The sequence below is a fragment of the Chelon labrosus genome (assembly GCF_963514085.1).
Source record: "Chelon labrosus genome assembly, chromosome: 3".
Lineage (NCBI taxonomy): Eukaryota > Metazoa > Chordata > Actinopteri > Mugiliformes > Mugilidae > Chelon > Chelon labrosus.
This window is the reverse complement of record NC_140339.1, coordinates 26,459,771-26,485,464: the sequence shown is the minus strand read 5'-3', so window position 1 is coordinate 26,485,464 and position 25,694 is coordinate 26,459,771. Positions and strand designations below refer to the sequence as shown.

Below are 25,694 nucleotides of genomic sequence, written 5' to 3'. Positions count from 1 at the left end.
GATTTTTCTCCTTTAGCATTTCTGATTTTCATTTACAGAACACAATCAAATCAATGTTAACATGTTATTTAGTTTCATTTCCTGTTATCTTATTCATGTACGTTTATAGTACAAATATGTTCATTCTAAATCATGCAAAACTATATACTATGTTTTTCTGAAATGTGTACTTTAACATTGTTCCCCTATTGCTTGTCATAATAGGTTTTGAATTGTCACTCATAGGATCATTTCTGCAAAGGCTATAGTTGAGCTATCATCTTTGAGAGTTAAAGTGGAAATGTACCTTCATAATGTTTAATCCCAGAGTGAAACGTCTGAATGAATGATTAAATACTGACAGGCAAATTTAACTAAAGGGCCCAGTGTCTTTTCATATCAGTAATAACTTCATGTTCATGTTTTTCCCTTTTAAATTACATAAACAGAAGATTTCAGACTATTAATTTACAGAAAACAAAGGAGAGCACTCTCCTAGTGTGATTAGTGGGTAAAGAAACACTTGGGGAAATGTGATTCTTCTGTGGTATTACTGCTCCTGGCTGCTGTACAGAATTTGGCTGTTTTTGGTATTCGACAGTATTTGGCTGGTGGTGTGCTACCTGTCTGAAAGTCTTCAAGTGAGATCCACCGCCTGTCCTGTAGTTTTTATGGCTGCGTTGAGATTTTAATCTGAAAAAAACTCTGACTTTGTCCATGACATTTTAAAGCCTTTTTTGTTCCCTGGTTGTCAAACCACTCCACCTTTTCTAAGCATCTCTCTGGACAAAATTTAAGGCTTCATACGGTAACTGTCAAGAGCATCTTAGTATTGGGGGAGTGTTTTGCATGACTGTTGTCTTCTGCTGTTTCTGACACAAAGTGCAACAGATGTCTCATTTTAATGTCAAACTTGGGTGGTGCTGTGAACAAGAACATGTCCGGTCACCTGTAAAACAACCTGATACAAGAGCTGTAACAATGGGTCACATAATTGTCAGTAGACAAAAGAGATCCCTTGCCGATGTCAATAATTGTTGATGGAAAACTGCACCATGTTTAGCTGGTTTCTGCTTCTTAAATATGAAGATTTCTCATTTGTTGTTAGTCAAATAAAATAGTGAGTCAGTATCTCTGAACTTTTGCAAAAATAAGCTTTTGAAAAGAGTTATTGTTGAGTCTAGAAACTTGTGTCTGGCATTTTAATCTATTTTCTGATGTTTCATCAGCCACACAATTCAAGGATTAATAGCCAAGTATTCAGCAGATCCGTCAATAATGAAACCAATCATTTGTTGCTGGCGTATTATAATTGTTGCACCCAGATTACTTTTTAATGATAAAAAGTGATGAATAGTGTTTTCTAGTCCCCTTTGAAAAACTAACATCAGCAGAGTTCATTCGTAGCTAAGCGACATAAGTAAATGTTAAATTGTTTCTCTTGTTCTCTTGTTTTTTTCTCCCTTTCCCCAAAACTCAAGAGAAGATAAACAGTCTGGCATGAAATAAATATAAAAATTATGAAAGATGGAACAGCAGTTAAAAACAGAACATGCTCGTATTTGCGTTACGCTAACAACACTGCGAACACACGACAGGTTTTGGTGACATTAAGGAGCAGTTGATGCCTAAAGCTCTGCGCCAGTGTCCCCTGGCTGTCTGCGCCTCTTCCAAGCCAAGCCATCAAATATTCACAAATGCCTCTTGAATGCAAATGCTTAGCATAAAAATAGATCCAGTTGTTTTTAAGGGGGTAATTCGGCAGAGAAATGAAGTCATAACGCATTCTCCCAAAAGAAAATACTCCGAACTTGGTTTGTGTTTGCAAGGGAGTGTCTCACAGAGGAAACAACAGCACCTTCAAATACCACCTGTACTCCTCTGAAGGCTGTACACAGGCTGCTGTTAGAAATGTTAAGTGCAAGGTGTGATCACAACGTATGGTGTCTTGTTTATTTGTCACATTTTCCACTAATGAAATGATAATTAAACAATAAAATCCATTTTTAAAGACTTTAAATTTCAGGGTATTCATACTGATTCTGTAACTATCTTTCTTGGGGACTCTTTTTCATAGGACAGCATTGTAAAGCTGTTGGATCTTCTGACACATGATGGGGAGATTCAGCTCAGACAGGGATTTTTCAGCCTAGTACAGCTGCCTGTGTCTGCCACCAGCAACAAGCCAGAAGCCATTCAGTCTGCCAGGCCCAAGGTGCAAACCGTCACCGTGCAAAAACTCCCGCGTCACATGCTTTTCTGGGGCATCTGCTGTGTGGTGATAAGGACTCGACTGCTTTGCAGTTTTGCAACAAAGCACAGAGTTTTGGAGTTAATTATATATCTCATTGTATTGTTGTTGGAATTAATGTTCAGCCTATACGTTCTATATCAGTCATGACTGGTGATAGTGTGGGTACGCAGCAGCATGTAAGGCTCCTTTCAAAGAGAGGTGTGAAAGGTAAGAGCACATCTGCTCCTCTGCGATTACAGAACCGAAACACAAAGCAGCTAAACTTTCACATTTCTTATGAGTGAGCTCGCTTTGGCAGTTCCTCTGAATCAGCAGCCTCAGGTTCAGCACATGGACCCACTAGACTTCTCAGCGATCGCTGTGGCTCTACAGGCTGTAATACTGCTCGGTGGGAAGAACTTTAACTGTGGGATGAAGGGCTCGTTTCGTGTGGTGCTCAGAGGCAGCTCTCACAGCAGTCTCACCTGAAGCTGCAAAAGCTGCCAAAGCTACAGTTTGTTCTTTGTGAAGGCAATAGAAACATTGGGACTCATGCATGAACCATGTGTACGGACAGATTCGATTTTAAATTGTCCGTGTGCACACTTATAGAACTTTTGTGCCCTCAGTAAATGTAAACTTCTCATTTGTTCGTAGGTAAGAGCAAAACACTCGAACAAACTTCTAATACACACAAAAGCTAAGGTCCATTTTTTTTTATTTGTGCTAATTGCTAAGTGCTATTTGTTTATGCAGGATGTGTTTCCCAAAGGAGCCTTGAGGAGACAATGTATGTTGGTGAGTGTGATGAGTGGCTGAAAACCGTTTCTAACTACCGAGGCGTATTCTTCAACACCTCTGTGCCATTCTGGAGCCTGCACTTAAAGCAGAGACAAAGCGATCTACTCCCACTCCACCTCAACTGCAAGTACTCACCTGCATCGGTTTCCTGGCTACAATCCAGAGATTGCCGATATTCCTGGCATATCCCAGTTTATTGTTAGTCATGCGCTCCCCGGAGTTCTCCAGGGTGTCCCTCAACCCACACCTCAGTACAATCAATTTCCACATACAGCTGCACAGCACACCCATTTCACAATGGTTTTACGCCATTGCTGGAATGCCTCATACTATCGAGGCAATTGTACTCAACTGTACTCATGTGGCATCAATGCACCATCTCCATGCTGCACATCATATCAGTGGTTATGCAGCTGGATCAAGGTGCTGCTGGAGATAGGCAGCTAATTGGGAAGCGTAATAATATACAACCTGTAACTCTGCGTCAGCTTTTGAAATAAATTCAGACGATTGAGGCTGTCCCCTACTACCTTGGCTCATACCACTAATTCCCAACCCTCAGACTTAACTCTGATGACAATGACTTAAATTGGGCACACAGCTAAGATATTGATGTTACCTGTAAAATAAACTTTGCTTGTGGTTTATACACAGAACTTAAATCTGCTTCCCTTATCTAATTGGCTAATCGGGCCATTTCCTTATGGTAGTTGCCTGACACGCACATCAGATGTGATTCATCAACACAGCAGGTGGGTAAGCACATAATTGGATGTCTGTGCACTTCTTTGAGTAGGAACAAATATAGGAGGAAAAAAACCTTCATTCATGCTGTGTATTGTCTTCAGCATATATAAGTGTAAGACAAATATTCTGCATGCTGTTTGGCATCTGATTCATATATTTATGGAATTAAAGATGCAGTTACAAAAAGTAAATTTTCTTTAGGTTATTTTTCTACAGTGATAGGGCCTCTTATATTGGTGGTACTGGCAGCCATTTGATCTGGTGCAGTCTTGGAGCAAGTGGGCAATAAATATCATTCTTAATGTCACTTGAGTTCCAAAAGTCACAGAGGCAGTTAACAAGCTGGCGACTGGTGCCGTTAGTCATTACTTACTTTCATGTGGGATTTCAGTGCTGCTTGCAAGTTCCCCCAACTTTGTACATTACTTCACGCTATGATTTAAATCACTGAGTAATGTACCAAGTTCACAGGGCCAGCTATGAGTTTTGACAGTCACCGCAACTGGATGCTAATTTGTATAATGTGGAGCAAACACAACACTCAGTACGAGCTGCAAGCCCGATTAACTAACTACAAACTTCCACATGGAATAAAAACTGACCAGCAGCTTGTGGCTGTCCAATATTTGATATCTGCAAATGGCTCATAATCATTGCTACATGGACTTGTTTTTAAAAAGGGAAAAATATTCATATTTATATACATGTATGCAGGGAGAGGACATGCTCTGCCACCACTACAACTAAAGTGCAACATAACTACAACATAATAAGCCACCCCCCTGACTAAAATATGTCCAAACATTGTTCTAAGTTGTTTTGAAATTTAAACAATACATGCTAAAGGCAGCTACAATATCATTATGATTTCTCACAAAAATCGAGATGAGTTCAGATTTTGCTTTTGCCATAAATAAGATCTACTCTTTGTGACAGATTGACAAACAGTGTGATATTTCTGGTCTTTGACTCGTTTGTTTATCACTGGCACTGTTTTGTCACTAGAACCTCAATGAGCCTCATTATTGGCCTTTAGCTTTGTCTTTCATCCTTAACGGGTGATGTGAAAGGTGCGGCACATTTAGCCAGCTGGTTTCGCAGAAGAAGGCAGCCTGAGGCTATTTTTCCCCCCTACCTCATGAATGAGCATGCCAGTTCACATTGGCATCTCACCACACCGCCAGTTTTTTGACAGCGAAAGTACATTTTAGCTGATGTCCAATTTAATTTGATTTTCATCTTTTTCTTTTCGTTTTTTTCACTCTGTATTTTATCATTGTATTTATTATTGAGGTGGTTTATAGAGTATGGACTCTTACAATGTTTTGTATTTAAGATTACTCCAAAACACTGTGGCATCCCTTGTCTATTGTTGGCAACTTTTACAGTTTTTACATCTTCTGGTTGGTATTTTATTATTATTATTTTTTTTTTTACCTGAATCTCACTTTTATTCACAAACAGTTCAACAATGCTTTATGCAGGCACTGGCACATCCATTGACTGGAGACTATTACTTTCAATCAATTATCATCAAGGCTTGCTGAATCTGACTTCAGTAATAATAACATCTGTAACAGAAGATAGTGCAGAAATTGTCCATTGTAGAACTTTAGAAACTTTAAATTGCAGTCTTGCAATTTACCCATAACTTACCCATAACAAAGTTTAGAAAAAATATTAACAGTTACATGCTTAATTTTGGTCCTTGATTCTGTGTATAGTTTTCACAGCTAATAACTTACAGGATGACATCTTTATTTGAACATGAAGGCTATTAAACAGAGGCAAAGGGAGGAGTACAAAAAACACACAGCAAGATGAGATAAACAGAAACCTCAGAGGGCTCTTTTACAAATCTGTCTCATAAAGGCAAGGGCAAACAACAAATAAAGACCTTGACTGATCTGAAAACGAATGGTGGGAGATGTCACCAAGGCGAAACATGTTTGCTTTGGTCTCCAGAAACTGTAAAATAGATGTAAATGGAAATTAAGCAAAACAAGAAAATACAATCTTATCTTACATCAGTGTAGTTGGAAATGGATGACAAATGTGAGATAAGATAACCATCTATGTATTCATGTTGTTTCCATCTTTGTGGTTGTTCCATTTTCATAAAACTGCAATAAGATGCAGACATGCAACAGTATCCCAGGTTCTATCAGATTACTTGGCTAGCATAATCAGAATATGATGTTCATGAGGGACTGCTGTACAGACTAGTGGACTAGTCAGTTACTGTCATGTGACACTGATCACATGACAGTAACAATGAGAATACAGGTGAGGATCCCAGTGGGTCATTACAGCAGACGAGCAGCAGTTCATCAGGTGTGTGGAAATATTTTACTAAAGATGAAGCCCATTCTACCATGACATGCAAAATGTGTAAGTCAGTCCTGAAATACAACAGAAGTACGACTGCAATACACACTCATCTGAAAAGTCATCTGCTAACGCTAACCGAGGAACGGTCCGAATCCTCTCTCCGGCTGTCAATTAACATCTTCAACCTGTGGTAACAGAGAGAAGAAGGCTGCAAATCAACTATTTGATGGTGAATTTGATTCTCAAAGTTATTAGACATTTAGCTGCAGTACATGGAAAAAGCTTCAGAGAAATACAGATTACACTATCCCATCTTATAACACGTCATGGAGTACTATTAAATGCTATTGATGGTGCTGAGTTGCAGCCTGTTTTTATACAGGCTATACATATCTGCACTGCACAGTATGTAGTGCATGACCTTACTTTGTACTGCGTTTTTATTAGTGACGTCATTAAGTCAGTGTTGGCTTTCATCACACAACTGATGACTTTAAAAAAAAACTGAAGTTGTGTTGACATGTGCATTCACTAAATGCTGAAGTAATGCTGAATGCAAGCCTATGATCAAAGAATAATTTCTGTGATTGATCAACAATGCAATATGGAAATCGAGGTATAGTTTTAGGAAATTATTTGACCAGAGCATGACAGAGTTAGAGCTGAACAACAAAATTAAATAAGAAAACAAAACAGTTTGTTTTCACCTTTCCTTCTCAGGAAGCTCTGCACCTGTGGTCTATTCTCCTTGTCTGGCCGAAATGGAGAAATCTTGATTTATATCATTGTCCCACCCTTCGACTTGCAGATGTTGAGAATGGATAGTCAGTTATCCAGCCTTAAGAGCTTCACAGTTATTTGCCAGAGCCTATCTACCCCAAGAGCCCACTTTCTAATCCTCAGCATTTGTCTCACTTTCACTTAATTTTCTTGTTGCCTCCACTGAATTTTACCACCAAACCAGCTGCATTCTGCAATGGTTCTGTGTTAAAGGGAGCCAAGCAGGAATGAAGAGATAAATAAAAAATCTACTTTCTTAGTTTAGAAGTTAATGTTTAAAATTGTCTACATACGGGCAATAAACTAAGTTGCTCAGATAATCTACTTTATAAAGAACATTGATCAGCACCTTTATACATACATGTAAATCTGTGTTTGCGTGCAGGGCGTCAACCTCGTGATGACCTAGATGAAGTATATCTGGCAAAATGAGGTCTGAAGCCTAGTTTCTTATACAGTACACTTGTTTGAGAAATCTAGCTGAAAAAGAAAGCCAACTATTTACTTACTGGAAAGTGTTTTAGAGCAGCTAGTTGTACCAGACTGAGGTACCATCCATGCAACAAGAAAGCATAAAATTGCCTTTATTCTTCTTCAGTTCAGAATGGTACAATTTTGTATGGTGTGTATAGTTTGTCAGTTCTTTCTTTTGAGAAGAATCACAAGAAAATAAATAAACAAATAAAAATTTCACCACACGGGCAGGAGATGAGCAGCTTCTTGAATAGTGACTCTCACAATAGCGCCGGCCGTTAAGTGACCTGTGCCTCATTTCCCTCCAAGCTCCCCCAGTGAACAATCAAGGAGCTATCCACCTGAATAATTGATATTCTCCCCCTCGCCAGACATCAACAGAGGCCATGATCAAAATAAAACATGAAATAAAATACTGGATTTCTATGTCTGCCATATAAATCCATGTAGACTTCATTAATATAGAGCAGAGAGTCCGCGCACCACATGCAGTTAAGAAAAAGACTAACTCGACACAGTATTTTAAAGATTCTTTTCCCACTTTTCAGTGAAATATTAAAGACAGTGAGTCAACCCTTGGCACATCTTCAGATCTTTTCGTATTCATTAAAAAAAAATCTCTTTGTTGAGTCGTGCTATTGTAGGTGAACATTTTTTTATAGCTCGGCTGGAATTATTCTCATTGCTAGAAAGGATTCGAATAGTAAATTATTGAATAATAAAAAAAAAAATCTCTGTCAGTGGAGCGTCTGGTGAATACGTTCAGCCCTTTGGTAATAAGAGGTTAAATAATTTATGATGATATAATTATCACTGACAGACCATGACGTAATACTCATTGTTTTTACAGTCCTTTAAGGAAATATGCATTCTAATATATTCATAATCTGCTCTGGATCATTTGGTTTGTTAATAAAGGCAGCGATATAAAAGTTGTCAGTTTGGCTGTTTTTGCTTTATTTCTGTGTTAGATTTGAGCTATTCTTGTGGTACAGTGTCAGCTTACCAGGCTAATCCATGCATATTTAAAGGTTTAGTAGTCGCTAAAAGCATTCAGATGAGTATTTCTGTATGTTCCGCTACTACAACAAAATGAGGCATCTTCTCTCTCGCAGATTGGATCACATCATTTCCAGTCAAACTGCTGGTCATACATATCCAAAAAACAAGCTGGAACAAAGGCAGCTGGACTTGTACAGTTCCTTGAAGATGTTTCTCCCCACGTCCAAGTAGATTTTGCAGCTCTAAAGGACTGGTGGGGAGTAGGCGTTTAAATTGGAACATCTGTGAGTGTCACATACTCGATGTCCTCTCATACTCCCACACAGTCAAAGAGTGTGTGTCCCAAATTGTGTGGCAATATGTCTGTGAAGGTTCTCAGTTATCCAGGTCATGGTATATCTAAACAAGCTGAAATAAGTATCTGAAGAAGTTTAGATGAGTGGCGAAAGATCTTCAAAAAAACTCTACATATCATACAGTATGTGCAATGTAAGCTTATAATCCTAATATTTTTGAACCTTCAGAATTTGTCTCAACTAGTAAAAATTTAATGGAATTAATTAAATACATGTATCTATCAGATCAGATAAGGTGTTCTACAAAGGTAACAAGGACATGCATAGTGTTGGGCAGATCTTATCAACTGCACCACTCTAAGTTATGCACCAATCAGTCATAACATTATGACCACCTCCCTAATATTCTATATGTCTCCCTTGTGCCTCCAGAACAGTTGTGAGTCATCAGAGAATGGACATGGACCTTCTTCTGAGGGTGTCCTGTGGTGTCTGGCAACAAAGTGTTGTTAGTGGGGGCCTTTGGGTCCTTTGGGTTGAGGGGAGGGGCCTCTGTAGATCGTCCCACAGATACTTGATCAGTTTGGGATTTAGGAAAGTTGGAGGCCAGGTCAACACCTTGTGCTGTTCTTCATGTTTTTTTTTTAGTTGTTCCTAAACCGTTTTTGTGTGTGTGCCTGTGTCAGGCTGCATCCTGCTGGGGATGGCTGCTGCCATCAAGGAGTGTCATTGCTATGGGGTGGGGGTGCCTGGTCTGGTCTATTTGGGTGCTACATGTCTAAGAAACATCCATGTGAATGCCACTCATTCCTTTTTGTTATTACCTAGGCACTGTTTTCCCAGAGACTTTGCCCTTTCTGTTCAGTTTATTGTGGATGCTGAAACATTTTAAAACCTTTGTTCTCATTCTTCCACTGGTAATTTTCCGGATGTTCAAATTCTTTCAGTCTTTTCTTAATTTAACAATTTGTTTTGTGCATGTCACGGTGTATAACTCTCTTGTTTTACTGTGTTCTCCAAAAAAAATCCTCCCCAAAAGCAGCGAATCAATTCAATGGAAGATCATAAGAAAAGTAGCTCTTGGCTCCAAAACTTCCAGGGGTTATACTTTAAAACTTCATTGCCAGTGAATAATTGCTATTGACTTAGAAAGATAGATGCTCTTTGTGAGAGATTAATGGGATTTTTCACCCTGTACTTTTCCATGCCTTGGGCCACGTCAGTTTATTTTTATGCTCTCAGCGCTCTGGAATATTTTTGATTTATATCCTACGCTGATGAGTGCTTTTCTGAGCAGAGGCTGCACACCAGAATCCAAGAAAACAACCCCCGTAAAGGACAAATGATGTCAAATGCAGAGCACAGATAGGAATTGCAAGGTAAAAATTGAAAAGATACAGTACGGCGAAGAAGCTTTTTTTCCTCCCAGCCCTCGCGCTGAGGAAGCGAGATCTGATAGGAGGTTATAGAGAAGGCATCTCAGATGACTGAATTTAATGGAATGACAAATCCAGCTTTTCAGGTTGAACAGTGAGAATGAGGAATGTGGTTCAGAGGGAAAATGTCCAGACTTTTATATCAAGTAACAACAGCACTGTCTCATGATATGTGCTGTTCTTCAAAAGAAGAACAATATTGCAGCTAGTTGCCCGGAATTTTATGCTGTTAATGACATTGAATTTCTAGAGGAGAATCTGTCTCGGAAAGGATGAAAAAGTACAAAGAAAGCCTTTGTACCCCTTCTGAAGGGCACGGGTGATTTCAGCGCTTTAATGAGGAGAAATGAACAAAAGGGGTAGAGATGACAAAGGCCGCTTCAAGTAAACATGACCCTCCTACTAAATTCTGCCACTGCATATCCCCTCATGGGAATAAACAGTGAAAGACAAAGCCACACACCCCTCTCCTCTTCCAAGAGGAAAATGTCAGTGTGACATGCCAGCTACTGATGAGACCTAATGAGAGAATTCCCCCCTCCTGAAGTCACAGAGGCCCATCCAGCACCTTCACCGGGGTGGACTCCAACCCAGTAAACAGACTAATTGGTTATTAGCTGTATTTGCTGTCAGGACAGAGAGGACGACTTGCAGGGAGAAAGGTGTAATAACACAAGTGTAACTGTACTGTGTGAGCGGGAAAATCTGATCATAGTAAGAGCTGCTGTGTTCTGCAAACATGAGCATGTTCTTCATAATGCACTGTGTGTGTGTGTGTGTAGGTATGTAGAAGAGTCGTTTTATAAATAACAGCCACATACTTTTCAAACCCCTCTCTTTTATCACTTTTCTCTCACAAGCTATTTCACAATTACTTTATTAAATTCCCCATGAAATCAAATTGACGTTTAAGCTTTATATGATATGTTTTGTGCTAGGAATACAGTGTAAATACAATATTACATTTAATGTTAGCTCCTGTTTTCACTCTGTTTTGTTCTCCATCAACACTCGAGAGAATCTGGTATATCATTAGCTGCTTATACACAGTCAGGTAGATATTTAATGCAAGTGTTTCAGTATTTTGTGTAACACGAAATGTGTTGTTGTTCATGTTGTTTTGTGCAGCTCTAAGGTTAATGAGTCATGATATGAAATGAAGCAAATCTTCTCACAAAGACTGGCTCATATCATCTTATAAAACCGAAACCCTGGGAAAACATCCTCATCGTTCATATTGGCTGTTATTGTATTTGGGTCTGTTGTTTTGTTGTGTGATTGTTGTGCCAGATGCTTTTCGCACTGCAGGTGTTGGCATAACAAAGAATTAAATTCATGTCAGTTAGTGATCATCCCCAGCCAACATCAACTACTCTTTCAGATAGATAGATAGATAGACTGATTGATTGATTGATAGATACTTTATTAAAAACAACCCCCGTAAGACAAAATGAATCTTCCTAAATGCAGAAACCTTTTCAAGGTTATGTAGTAAAACCATTACTGTTTATACTGACTACTGTCTTCATAATTTACTCTAAGGCTCATATCGCAGGCCACTAACAGCACTGATGATTTTATAAGTAATGGATTGACTGACATATTGGTAGCTACTGATTCTATTTCTTTCTCTCATGTTTGAGGCTATCTTGTCTGATTTAAGCACCATTTTCCTCCAGTGTACTTCCAGTTGACATGAACTAAAGAAAGTATAAGAGTTATAATGATTGCTGCATATTCTGTGTTTGCAAAAACAGCTTGCAGTTCATTCCATCTTTAGTCTGGACTACTGACGTGTCAGAACGTTATTTCCCAAAGTTCTGAGACCCATGTGCCCTGGCTCTTGGGGGACGCGTGAAATGATTTTGATCGAGGCGATGCCAGAATCTATTACATCTTTAAGCTCATTCTAAACCTCAGAGACAGCCAGTGCAAAGATGATAAAAGTGCAGTAATGTGATTGTGTCATTTAGCTTCTGGCAACTATCAGCAATATTTCCTACTACCTGCAGCTAAAAAGGCAAAGGCAGGGGCAGAACGAGTAGATTTATAAAGAGATGAAAGTCTGACTGACCCTCTTTATGTTGCTGTGAGATAAAAGCAGTCTTATCTTAAGAGTCTAAACTGAAACGCAACTGAACTCGTCTATTCATCTGCTCGTGTGTCAAGTTAGAATGAAAAGAGACTTTGAAACTGCACATTTAGAGGCGTGAAGGAAACTACGTCAAGCTGTTAAAAAATGCAAATTGATGTTTTTTGTATCGGCTACACTTACACAAGAGTTGAAGTGGTAACTGTGGTTTGCTGTTGTAAATAAAAGTAGAAGATAAGACACTCACCATAACAATCCAATTTGTTTAAATAATGTGTTTTCGTGGCAGCTTTCTGAGTCAGTTCCTTGTCGATTACTTTCTACGTGGACATCACATTCCTGCAGGGCGCCTTGCAGTCATTGACACAGAGATCAGTAACATGATAACCTTATATTGTTGTACATTTCATCCTCTCAACATTGCAAACAGTTGTGTAACAATTTGTTGTGCAACACATAAATCTTTAACTAGTTTTCTGGTTCATATTCCAGTATCGTTCTCTGTATTTTACAACATTAAGGCTTTTGTCTATTCAGGAAGTACTTTATGTTTAAATTCTGAATATTTACGACAGTGTACACCTTTACTCACTTGAGGTTCAGTTGCTTAATGAGTGAAATCCACGTCCTCTTTTGCATTCAAGGTTTGTTGTTTGGGCCGAGTCATGGAGACGCATGTCCACTTCATTGTCAGGAATGTCGTTTTTCTTCAGCTAGTAATGCCATTACCTTTAATAAGAGGCAGTATGTATTAATGACCTACAGGTAATTCCCATTTATATCCAATGAACAGATGACGCTGCCTGGATTATCATCCTTAGAGTTTTAATATTTCCAGACTTACTGTGTTATTGAACTTTGACTTAACTAATGGTGCTAAGAAGACCAAATAAACCAGCTGGCATTTCACCATTTATAGCATCGTCTCGACAAGGGTGTATGTCATTTGTGAACACTATTTCTGAATTATGTGACCAAAGGGAACCACACATAGTATGAGATATACTGTGCAACTGACAGAACTGCAGTAAAAAAAAAAAAAAAGTGAAGCATGAAGACCTAAGAGATGAAGTCGGCCATGGCTTGGCAATATAGATGAAATCAATACCTCTATATTAGAGTAGTAATGGTCAAATAGGTTTTTCCTGTCATTTCAACCACATACTTGTATAGCAGGTGCAGTACATAGTGAGATGAGAGGATATTCCTCCAAGACTATGGAGCTACAAGAAGACGTAGGACAAAGTACAATACAATACAAGGGACTCAGTATAAAGTGTGTATGTGCAAGATTATGCAGACATTACAAAACAGTGCAAGCAGTACAAACAGTGCAAATGGTGCAGACAATGTAGACAAACAGTGCCAACGGTGCAAGAACAAGAGGCAGTGTGAAGACAAACGATACAATACAGGCTGAGTTAGGGTGATTGTAAACGTTTGAGTGATTAGCAGTATGTGTGCAAGGGGCTAAGTATAGGTTATGATATGATTGGGGTTGTGAGTGAGTATGTGTGTTGTGTATGCTGATCGTGGTTGTGGGTGAGTATGTGTGTTGTGTATGTTCAGTCCAGTTTCAGAGAGTTCAAGAGTCTGATGGCTTGCGGGAAGAAACTGTTACACAGTCTGGTTGTGCAGGCCCCAATGCTCCGGCACCTTTTCCCAGATGGAATGAGGGAGAAGGGTGTGTGTGGGGGCTGTGTGGGGTCATCAAACGATGATGTTGGCTGTTGGTCCCTTTGTAAAATGTAGCCTGGATGGGAAGTGGAAGATGTGCTTTTCCTCAGTTTCTGCAGAAAGTAGAGACGTTGCTGGGCTTTGTTGATGATGGAGCTGGTGTTGAGTGACCAGGTGAGGTGAGGTTCTCCACCAGGTGAACACCAAGGAATTTGATGGTCAGCAGAGAGTGGTCACTCTTTGCTCTCCTGAAGTCAGCAACCGTCTCCTTTGTTTTGCCAACATTCAGAGACAGGTTGTTGGCTCTACACCAGGCACGATGTTGCACCTCCTCCCTGTATGCTGACTTGTTGTTCCCGCTGATGAGACAGCACGGTTGCAAAAATGACTGAGTATTACCCACGATAAACAACCCCTCCCAGTGTATTGTCTTGAAAGTAAAGAAAAAACGCTAGTTCTCCCTTGACCGACAGCCTCTTTGATATCAGGTGGTAAAACACCTGTGTGTCCTGAAATTTTCATGTGAATGATGAGACCTGCCTTTTTGACAGACTGTAGACTACGTCAAGGTCTCCTCGCTCTCAGTCGATGTCAGGATGAATATACAATGACTGCAACGCACCGTTTGATGTTTCGGCTTCACACTCCACTCTCATTAGGTTGAATGTAAAATGACACAGTGACTGAGAATAAATTGCGAACCGTCTGTTTTAATTGGAGCATATTTACAAAGAGTGAAATTATGAGAACAGACAAAGAATGGCAGAGCTGTTTTGAAATTCTTGCATGATGTCACGGTCAAACTGATATGTTTAACTGATTAAAGCTACACTCTCTCACCACTCACTGGTTTGTGTTGAAATGTTGTAATTCAACTGTGTGATTACTTTGAAGGATCCATGCGGTGTGGTTAAACACGTGATTTTTCTATAATATAACCCAGCCCATTGACTACAACAGGGTTGCCAAAATAGTAAAACATATGTACAACACAACACAGCAGTGTTGGTACTACAAACCACAGCGTCCGAAATGAAAACACAGTTGAGTCCGCAGTTCCCTCAGTTAATTTAAACTAATGTAAGATTTAGTGCAGGACTAGAAGACATTCACTTTTCAAGTGGCAGATGAGTGTATATTTGCTTGTTGGTGTTGCTTAGTTAAAAACTTTTGCAGTAGTTGCCAACAAACAGTTCACTATCCCTCCAGGTATCTGTATCTGTATTAGAATTCAGACTAGGATGCAAACAATTTCTCCAGGAGTGAACTGCATTTGGTAGTGTAATCAGATTGATTGTGCACAGTTAGTATCACAAAAATGATCAAAACATGATCCTTACAGGTGATGGATGATACATGGGAGCTGGATGGTTAATGGATAAAAAAAAAAAAAAAAGATAGAAATACAAAGTATTCATTGTAGAAAAGCTTAGTAGGAGTACAATGTGCTGATAAACTTATTAATAAAAGAATAAGCAAGTGTGCCAAGTCAGAATATTATGTTGGGCATGATAGCTGCTGTAGAGATGAGTGTGAATATAGAAATTTATGAGGAATCATGAGCAGAACAGATTCATAAAAAACATTTGTTTGGAATGGAAAGCTGTACGCAGTGAACGCTACAAGCGTACTGTACTACAGATAAACAGGAAGTACTTCCTTAATAAAGTAATAAGCTTAAAGCCCCTCTTCTATTGATAACATATGCATTGGACTGGTTATAATACCTTATTCTTCTACTCCCTAAGCTTCAGTTATTAATATTGGCATATATACAAACAGAGACCGCTCCCTTTAAGGTCTTGACCTGACCTGTCAACCAATCACTTGCAAATCTTTGCTTTTTTTAATCGGTTTTAGGGCACTGATTTTCCGTCCTTTTTTTTTTTTTACAACGACTAACTTGTGTTAGATGTGGACGCAGTCAGAAGGAATGGTGTTAAGGTGGGCATCCTAATATGCACAACTTTATTTGATTAATATTAAAATGCTGTAAAAGTAAAAACGGATTCGTTTGCTCCTTTGAAAGATTTAATAGTAATAATCATTTATTAATTGTGTGCAGGACTTAAGTTAGAAGTCATTCCTTTTCACTAGTACATCCAATGAAGTGGATACACTAGCCTTATAATGTTGATCTACCTTCCTTCTCCACCTGACTTTGGCTGTCAATTTCAGTTTGGAGCATCAGGAATACACTAAAGATTACCTGACTGAGATTTTACTCCTTCATTGATTTTCACTTAAGTAGATACAAAAGCCAAATACTTCCCTCTTTTCTTCTAGTGCACTATATACCTCAGAGTATGAAGAGGCAGGTAAAAAAAAGTCCAACTGCCTACAGCTGTTTTATCTAACGTCTACATTGGTACCACTGTGAGTTAGCATGGCAGAGACTTATCTCAGAGGTGTCAAAAATGATAATGACTTGCGTTTGAAATTCAAAACATTTTCCTCTCCACAGGCAGGAGGGGATGAATAAATATAATTTGATAAAAATCTTTGTGCACTGTAGGGGTGTTTCATCACTATGAACTCTTTTATGGGATCAAATTGATTAATTCAACATGTAGAGTTCTGTAGGACCCAGAGGTTTATTGTTTTGTTTCAGTGACGTCTCTGTTATTATTGTCTGTTTGCCTGACATTTGTTTCTTTCAGTTATTTTAATGACAACGAGTTTGTTCTGGTTGTGTGTGCATATCTTTTCTTCTGCCTCTCTCCTTTGTTTCTGTGGGAGCTACAACTCAGTTGCCTTGCTGTGCACGCAAAGAAAGCATACCCGGAGAGCAGCAGAGAAGCTTAGGGAATACTTTCCCTGTCTACACATGCGCACAAACACACACACACTTGCGCAGTAGTCTTTGCCTCAGGTATTTGGCTGTGCCTTAGTTGAGTTAGCACCAAGGTTAGTTCACTGAATGTGTACTCAAGAGAAAACGTCTCTGAAAACGCAAGGTTAAAGAAAGTCACATGATCTGCCTGATAGAAAAACAAATCATGTGACGTACAGTGGAGCTGTTCTATGTGATTTCCTTCAACCACTACGGAGTACGGTTGTCTTGCCTCACTCTATGTGCAAATGCTAAACAGATCAAGCTGCCAAACGTACACTGTCCAAATAACACCAACCTGTCGTGACTGCTGCTTTAGGGAATCACCAGGAAAGTGAGATCCCTGTAGACTTAATTAATCACCAAGCAGTCGGATGAACGGGCCTTCAGGCATACTTGCCAGGACTGAAAGACTTGCAGAACTTGTATCCTGTCCTTAATCATGGTGTTACCTTATGAACAATGAGGCACTTCCCCTCTGCTTCACAGCAGAAACTTGTATGTGAGGAGTTGATGTAATTCTGCCTCAGGCTTGAATCATTCACTGACTACTCTCAGCTTGGATGCTGGCTGAGTTTTTGATTTGTAAATGTTTCCCTGAGTATTTTCTGAAAAGGCAGCTATGTCTTTGTGACATGTAAAACATAAATAACTGTGTGTACACTACACAATGCAACAAATGTTAGAGACATACATTAAGAGATTATAACTTTCATTACAGCTAAAATGAATACGTTTCTGACAGCCTCAACATGATGAGATTGTGCAAAAATCATGCAAACTACATTCCAACAGTATCAGAGGAAAGTAATATCTTCATATTGGTTTATATTGATTTGGCACTAAGATGACTGGATCATCACAATCTTTAAGGTCTAGAAAAGTCAGCATTTTGTGCAAGATGATTATTAGATTATTGTCAAGAGTTATAAGTGTCAATCAAAACCACTCTATTATCCGTACACTGAATATGAAGCCGGCAGCCAGTAGCTTAACACAGAGATCATCACTTTACACCTTGGTTTTTATACGGATTATGAGAAATAACAAGTTAAACGCATTTTATCTTTGGACAGAGCCAGGCCAGCTTTATGTTTCTTTGTGCCAAGTTATTCATTACCTGGATGTAGCTTTATGCCATTGAAAGAAACCTGAAAGCAATGATATTCTTATTTGACTTACTACCTTTTGAATTGAAAGTACATTTCTGAGCAAAGAATTGCTCGTGTACACATGGATCATGCACGTGTATACCATTCTGAGTGGTATTTCACACCTGCTGGTGAATATAATTTCGATATTCATTCACCTTCATCTCAAATTTATGTCTCCACCGACTTCTGCCTCTTGGTGCTAAACGCTGTGATAATTTTTTCACCAAGTGGTTGCCACATGTAAATATAAAAGTGTTCTCTTAACAACCAGTTGTAAGTATGGAACTGTATGTTCACAGGAATTTACTGTCCATCCCGTCTTTTCAGAATAAGTTCTCTTTGTTTTGGTTCATAATATAGTCTAAACCTTTTACACCTACCTCCCCTGCATATTGTTGTTTTAGTTCTGACTTGGCTGGCACAGTTTGTCGCGTCAATGTTAAAACAAAGTGCTCATGAATATTAACCATTCTTAATCTGCTTAAAGCACACACGGTGCACATGCACACAAACGTAACGTTGTCTTTTGCATGCAATGTCATTGAGGACGTAGAGACTCTCTACTCTTAATAGTTTATGTTCACTCCTCACTGTTTTATTTCATGTCTGAGGTTTAAAAACTAACCTTGGACAGTACATTGACTGTCCATCTGTCTTTATTGTTTTCTAAAACTTTATATTGATTTAAAATAGCCTCCAAAAAAATCTGTAGAAAAAAACAAAACAATGGCAAATCAAATTAATTAAAGGATGAAATGATTCAGTCCTCTCCCAGCATTCATTTCCTTTCGTTCTGAGAAAGGAAACCGAACAATTTATAATATCTGGAGGAATGTGAATGATACATGATAACCTCAGTCTGTCAGCACCAGCCTGAAATACTGAAGCTTAATAATGAAATGCTTTTTATTATTTTTATTGTTCCATAGCTTTAATATGCTGCGGGGGACGTATGACTTTGATTTTAATGAAATTATTAACACATGATACCAGGACTGGTTTTTATTAGATTTCATTTGTACTGATTATGACATTTTAATTAACAATTTGCTCACATTATCCATTATATGGGGAGACATTTTTCCTTTTCAGAGACCCTTTTTTTTTTTTTTTTTTTTGCAATAGTATTATAATTTTAAGCAAATTTACTATGTGGAAGCAACTCGTCACACGGCTGTCTCACCTGTACCCCTTGTTTGCAGAGTCTACATATTAACATCTCTATGCTGTTCAGTAACACTCCTGTCCCAAAATTCAGACCACACTGTCACACATTATTAAATCTCTGCATAATGCTGCGACAGGTGCACAACCATATTGCTGTATTTAATGAAAATGCTGGAAAAGTTTAGGCTTCAATTGTAGATATTCAGAGCTGTGCTCATGCCAGTGCTGTTGGGAAACTTTTACCGTTTTTCAGGATGATATTGCTTCATTTTTATCTACTTGGTATGGTATTTCTGGCATGTAAACTATTCCCCTGTCGGGAAAGCTCCCTGACTGTTACGCCATCAGAGGTTTGCCTCTAAAGTGCATTAAAACCTACTGGAAGCTGTACAGAATGTTTAACAGATGCTGAAAGCATTTTATGGAGTCTGGACATGAAGTGAGTCTAGTAGTAATGTAGTGTCTGTCACACAAAATGTATGTTTATTAAAAGCCTCTCTGCTCTCTGTGCTGTCACTGCTTTGAATTGTGTTTTCAGCCATTTAAACACAAAATACATGGCTCTACAATCTTCTGTATAGCTACAGAAAACATATAGAAAAAAGTTAACTTCACTAACAGGTTCACGCTTTATGACGTGATTAATTATTAAAGGAACATTGTGTGTTTTATTGCAGCAATACCTTTTGGGAAATTAGTTTCGCTTCGTCCTGTCTGTGTAGGTCAAAGAGTAAATTCAGCTAAAGAACACTCCAAGAGCTGGTGGTGGGGATCAACTATTTTGTTCCAGGACACTAGAGATTCTGATCAAGCATTTGAACTCCTTTTTGAACTTTCTGCTATAGGACAGTCGTTCTCTTTGAATAACAGGCCACCCTTTACCCGCTAATGTACATTCATCACAGCGTTTATATAAGCCCCATAATTTTTCCACGTTCCCTAAATGCCACAACCTCAGCGGTAGGTTGAGATGCTGTAGCCTAGACAAGTATTGATGTTATTTGTCTTCCTGTGCCTCCTAGAAACACCAGGGAGGGGAGAGGATGGTCAGCCGGACACATCATTCTCTGACTCATCACTGTTTGCTCACTGGGGCCAGGAACTCGGTTCAGACAACCGTCGGGTGGCACTGAAGATGTTCCAGTACTATGGATATAACGCCTACCTCAGTGATCGTCTCTCTTTCGACAGGCCAATACCAGACCTCAGGCCTGATGGGTAAGACTGCAGGTAGAATGGTGCAAACACTGTGTATGTTCTAGCACCCTGCACCCATATGAGATGTTGTATTGCAATACACAGGATACAATAATGATTATGTGGAAAACACCTGAATAAACAAAGTCCATCAAATTGTATTTATATCCATGCCTGAGGCACATCATGTGGCTGTTCTATTGAAGAAATGCTATTACTAGAATAATAACATGCCCACAGTTATCGGTACAAACATGCTAGTGTTTAGCATTCACCATCTTCACCATATTTGTTTGGCATATTAGCATAACTATTAACTTGGTTGAGGACAAATACATCTGACACTGATGAAAAAAGTCATTACTTTTGCTTGTACCTGGTTATAAAACACAGTCAGTTGATTTTTGCCTTCAGTGCATCTAAACATATCTACACTCAGATTTTGATTATTCACATTTCATGTAAGTGTTGTTTCCACAAACAAAGGAGACTTGCAGATAAAACACACTACCATTCCCTCTCAAACACTGTATGTAATTGAAAACCAACGAAGAGTTTACTTTTGCCTATAGCACTCATTGCCACTATCTGCTGCTGAAGCAAATAAAAACCGTATTTGTTAAAGGGAAACAGGACAGTCATAATTTAATGAACACAACACAGACATGTTCAAGGCCTTCTTCGGATATTTCTGCACTGTAGGCACTTTATCCTAGATTAAAAGCACAACAGTCCAGCAAAGTCAGAACAGCAACATCTTTACAGGCGCCGTTAACGCCATGCCATCTTGGCTGTCACTCTGTTTTCAGCATAGTTTTCACGTTCACAAGGTTACTGGAGCACGCAAGGTGATATCCTGGTGCGAAAGTGTACAGAGCTTCAACATCTTTTTTACCCGCTGCACGTAACTAAAAGTACCCTCAGACCATTCATTCCCACTAATACTGGCCCTGAACATTCATCCAAAACAGTTCCAGGGGAGACATTAATCACACGTGTTTTGTGTCCACCATTTCCAAAGTGCCTGAGCCATGACTTTCTGTAAATACATCAGGAGATGAACAGGAACAGCAGTGTTTTTACAGGTTGAATAGGAACAGACATCACATTTAAATTAAATGGTTCTGTTAACAGGATTATTATATAGCTTTTTAAACAGATTTTATTACCACAGTGCACTACTGCTACTGATTGAATACTAGTCTTTAATACACTGATCAGGCATAACGCTTTCGGGAGGAATAGGCAAAATAATGCAAGCACAATGTTGTTTGAAATGTGCAAAAATATTTCCTATTAGTTGTTAGACCCTGGTGGGCCACCATAGTATTGACACTGTATGGGAAACACTGGAGAGTGGACATGGGCCTTCTGAGGGTGTCCTGCGGTGTCTGGCAACAGAATGTTGCTAGTGGGGGCCTTTGGGTACTATGGGTTGAGGGGAAGGGCCTCTGTGGATCATCCCACAGATACTTGATCAGTTTTGGATCTAGTGAATTTGCAGGCTGCATCCTGCTGGGGATGGCTTCTGCCATCAAGGAGTGTCATTGCTATGGGGTGGGGGTGTCTGGTCTGATCTAGGTGGGTGCTACATGTCTAAGTAACATCCACACTAATGCCAGGTTCAAACCTTTCCCAGCAGAACATTGTATTGTCACAAGATGGTCAATGTTATTTACTTCTCCCGTCAGTGGTTATAATGTTATGCCTGATTGGTGTATGTGCACAAAGAAAACTGTCAGGATTTGGATTTCAGAAACATCAGTTCAAATTGAAGGGAATGTTATCTGAAGCTTAATTTTCCATCTTGCTCTCTTGGCAATTATTAGATGCAGGCACAGTTTCCTCTTTTTGACAATAAGCAGAATTTTTCATCCACAGAGCAAATGCCAAGTTTGGTGGAAAACTGTATTAAAGGGTGGAGAGAGGAGCTTGATTGCTGAATTTCCAAAAATCTGCTGGCCATAAACCAGTGTCAGCGCCAACATTTATACCTTGATTGATAAATAAAAGATAGAGTCTGACAACTTGTTGGGGTGGCATAATACATAGTATTATCCTGCTCTTTCCGAATCAGTGTCAAATGTATTTATTTATCCTTTAGACAAGCTGAAGGTCTGAATAATGCTTCACCATGGATTTGTCACTTTTTCTCCACAGGTGCAAAAATATAACTTACCCTTTGAACCTCCCTCAAGTGAGCATTGTGTTCATTTTTGTGAATGAAGCCTTGTCCGTCATCCTGCGGTCCGTTCACTCTGCCATCAACAGGACACCCTCCCACCTTCTCAAAGAGATAATCCTGGTGGACGACAACAGCAATAACAGTAAGATGCATTATTTTATATTACAGAAACTGACTGTTAACCCCCTCCTCCAGAAAGTAATTGTCCAGTTGTAGCTTAGCAACCACAGCCGGGCACAGCAGACCTTTTAAGCTCTGGTATTATTAACATTGCTGTCAATATTCATATCATAGTAAAAGAGATCCTTTGCCTACACTGCATTCAAATAATTTGCAAGCTTAGGTGTGTGTTTTTTAGCTTTTCCACACTTATTGAAAAAACACAACCTCAAAAGTGAGAAGTGAGAAAATAAGAATGGATTAAGCAGTTTGTTAATCTATACTTCCTTAAAATGCCACTGGGTAATTGCCTCATTACGAGCAGTTACCTAACCTAGTGGTACTTCTGAGGCCAGGTAAAACATTTGCAGACATATGGATTGTTTTGTTAAGTTGCAGGTTACGTATAGTACGTGGAGGATGCTATCATAGTGTAGGTCTATTTTTTGGTTGGAGAAGCCACTAGAGCCAGTGTTAGCATTCATTTGCCAAACACTTTGTCGGTCCTCATTCCAAAAGTTTGTAAGGTGTGTAATGTTAAAAGTGGGAAAAAAATACAATGAAAACAGAAATGTAACATAAGCAGCAAAACTGAGCCTGTAAGTTCCACTTCAAGAGAACTCCACAGTGCTGGGCAAATTTTATTTAACTGTATTAAATACCCACCTACTAAAGGTGCAGTGAAAAAGAATGTACACTCGCTTGCCAGTTCATTAGGTGCACTAGTGAAAACAAATGCATTGTAATAATTGTAAAAGTCCTGCACTTAATCTTTACAAAGTTCACAAAACATCATGAAGGGGATTTAGTGCAGAACTACTGTATTGTAATCCATCCACTTTTACTAGATTACCTAATGAACTGACAAGTGAGTGTAGACTGCAATTCTCCCAGTTCTAATGTATGTACTGTATAATTTTGTTTTTACTGAAAAGCATCAAAGGACCCCAGAGTCCACAGAGACAGACCTCTACAACATTAACAGAACCTTAACTTAAGATAAACATATTAGGCAGCAAACATGTTATTCTTCATATTTTTCAAATGGAAGGACATCATTTAAGACTCTATTTAGAAAGGGCAACACAGAAATTTCAGGTAAATTATCCAAGGGCTTGCCAAGATAAGTGTGTTCTCCCCGGGATACACGGACAATAACTGGTCAATCATCTCTGGAGCAGAGCTGCTCGTAAAGGGACTGGCCAATCTCGCCCAGCTGCAGCGCTAAAATGAACATTTAAGCCGCTATGGAACTGGCTCAGAATCTCCACCATTACTGCTGCTTGGTGTGAAATATATTCTGGGGTTCATGCAAGTTAGCTCCCAAAGATTACTTGATAAGATAGCATGTGATGGCTCAGAAATCCACAAAAAACGGACGAGAAAGAAAATGTATATGTGTTTATATATGTGGAGGAATCTGTATCTGATATTAACTGCTCCTCTGATGGCCTCCGGACTCCTTTAATGTTAATTAGGGGCTATGTTCAGTGGATAGAACTGAGAGATGAATAACACTAATTAGCTGCAAAGCCAGGAAATTTGCCCCGAGGCAGATGACAGTCCAGCAAGGTGATGGAGTGTTTGCACGTATCTCGTCTGCTTTTGCAAACCTAATAGTTACATCTGCATGCACTGGTTGTAGTGTAAACAGTGTCAGGCCGAAAAGACATTCTGTCCATTGGGTGCTGATATTCATCACTGAGATGTCTGATGTGCTAGATCACAGACAGGTGACTTCAGTCCACCATGCAAGGTACAAGAAATAGACTCGAAATGAAAAGTGGACCCGGCAATTTACAGTGTAGGACTTAACTACATTACAAAGGCTATAAAAAGGCAATGATACTGTACCAAGGTCATTTATAGGCTGTGCCGTTTTAAATGGGCTGTGTTGCTTGTAACAAGGGCTGAGACAACCATTAGGGACAATCAAAATGGGAAATACTGGCAAGGGAAGAGTGTGTTTACCAAAGTCAATAATGTAAAACATGCAGCAAGGCCTGTAGCCAGCTGCAGCTGAATTTTGATCTTTGTGCTGTGTCTTGGCAACTTATCTCAATACGCTGAGATAAGAATCATCACTCTGCCTCAGGCTGTTATTGAACAGGTAGCTGAATATCCCAAGTTTTCCATTAAAAACATGTGAAGGTAAAAGCTAAATAGTTTGCTCCTTCCAGCACAAGAGGATTACCACATCTCAGCCAACACACATTCATATTTCATCACGTAATTTGAGCGCTGGAGAACAGTTGCCTTTAGCTCCTTCAGAGACCCAAGTCACGCATTGACATTTTGCTGATGGCATTTCACCCTGCTTGGTTGAGCACTCTGTCACACTGCGTCTGATAGGGCTGGTGTTATCATTATCACCATGACTGTGAATCTTATCTGTGCTAAATGTCGTTAGCCTGTTGACCTGTGACGCCGCTGTGATTGTTGAAGGGGTCATCGTCCACAGCTAACCCCCCGGGCGTCCCCTGCTTTATATTAGTCATCCGCCACCGTCACAGCTCACCTCCGAGAGGCATTAGCATGCGGGAGAACGTGTAGCCATCAAGGGAGAGAAGGGCAAATTGACCTAGCTGATTCCTTCTTAATTGGATAATGTCCCAAGCTGTGGCCCGAGAAAGGCTCGTCTGTGTAAGAGCAGGTTTTTTTGAGTGAGGCTGACTTATTAGACAGTCCGTCAGCGGATTGTTGTGATTTTCTGCTTTTCTTTAAATGGTAATATGTGAAGGCCAGTATCTTCAAGCACAACATAGACAGCGGAAAGAATGAAAGAATGTAGACGTCTGTGCAGCATCACAAGCTTTCAGGAACTGTCAGAGTCAGTCTTCTTATAAGAAGCAGGTGGAGCATTTCAGGGGTTCATCAAACAGAAACAGTTGAATATATTTGTCGGTTAATTAAGCCATTTTCTTGAAAGCAGGTTAGAGTTTAATATTTAAATTGTCAGATCCAGCCGAAGGTGACTTCTCCCAAAAATATAAAATATAATAAATAAATAAATAAAAATTCTTATTTGAAATATTTAATTTGTTGCTAGCCAAACCCTGTGGCTTTGCTTTTACTCTCTTTCAAGTGCTGTGCATGTCTGTGAGTGGACTGATTTAATGTGGATTTATTCAGCGCCTCAGGTGTGCAGGGG

At 39.3% G+C, this 25,694-nt stretch overlaps 1 protein-coding gene across 1 annotated transcript in view; it reads left to right on the top strand.

The window, feature by feature from the left end:
* galnt18b (UDP-N-acetyl-alpha-D-galactosamine:polypeptide N-acetylgalactosaminyltransferase 18b) overlaps nt 1-25,694 on the top strand; it is a 75,408-nt gene that overhangs the window by 9,645 nt on the left and 40,069 nt on the right. Inside the window, exons 2-3 of the mRNA XM_084540832.1 lie at nt 20,025-20,220; nt 22,360-22,526. Coding sequence (XP_084396958.1) covers nt 20,025-20,220; nt 22,360-22,526 — 363 coding nt within the window. The remainder of the gene's footprint in view (nt 1-20,024; nt 20,221-22,359; nt 22,527-25,694) is intronic.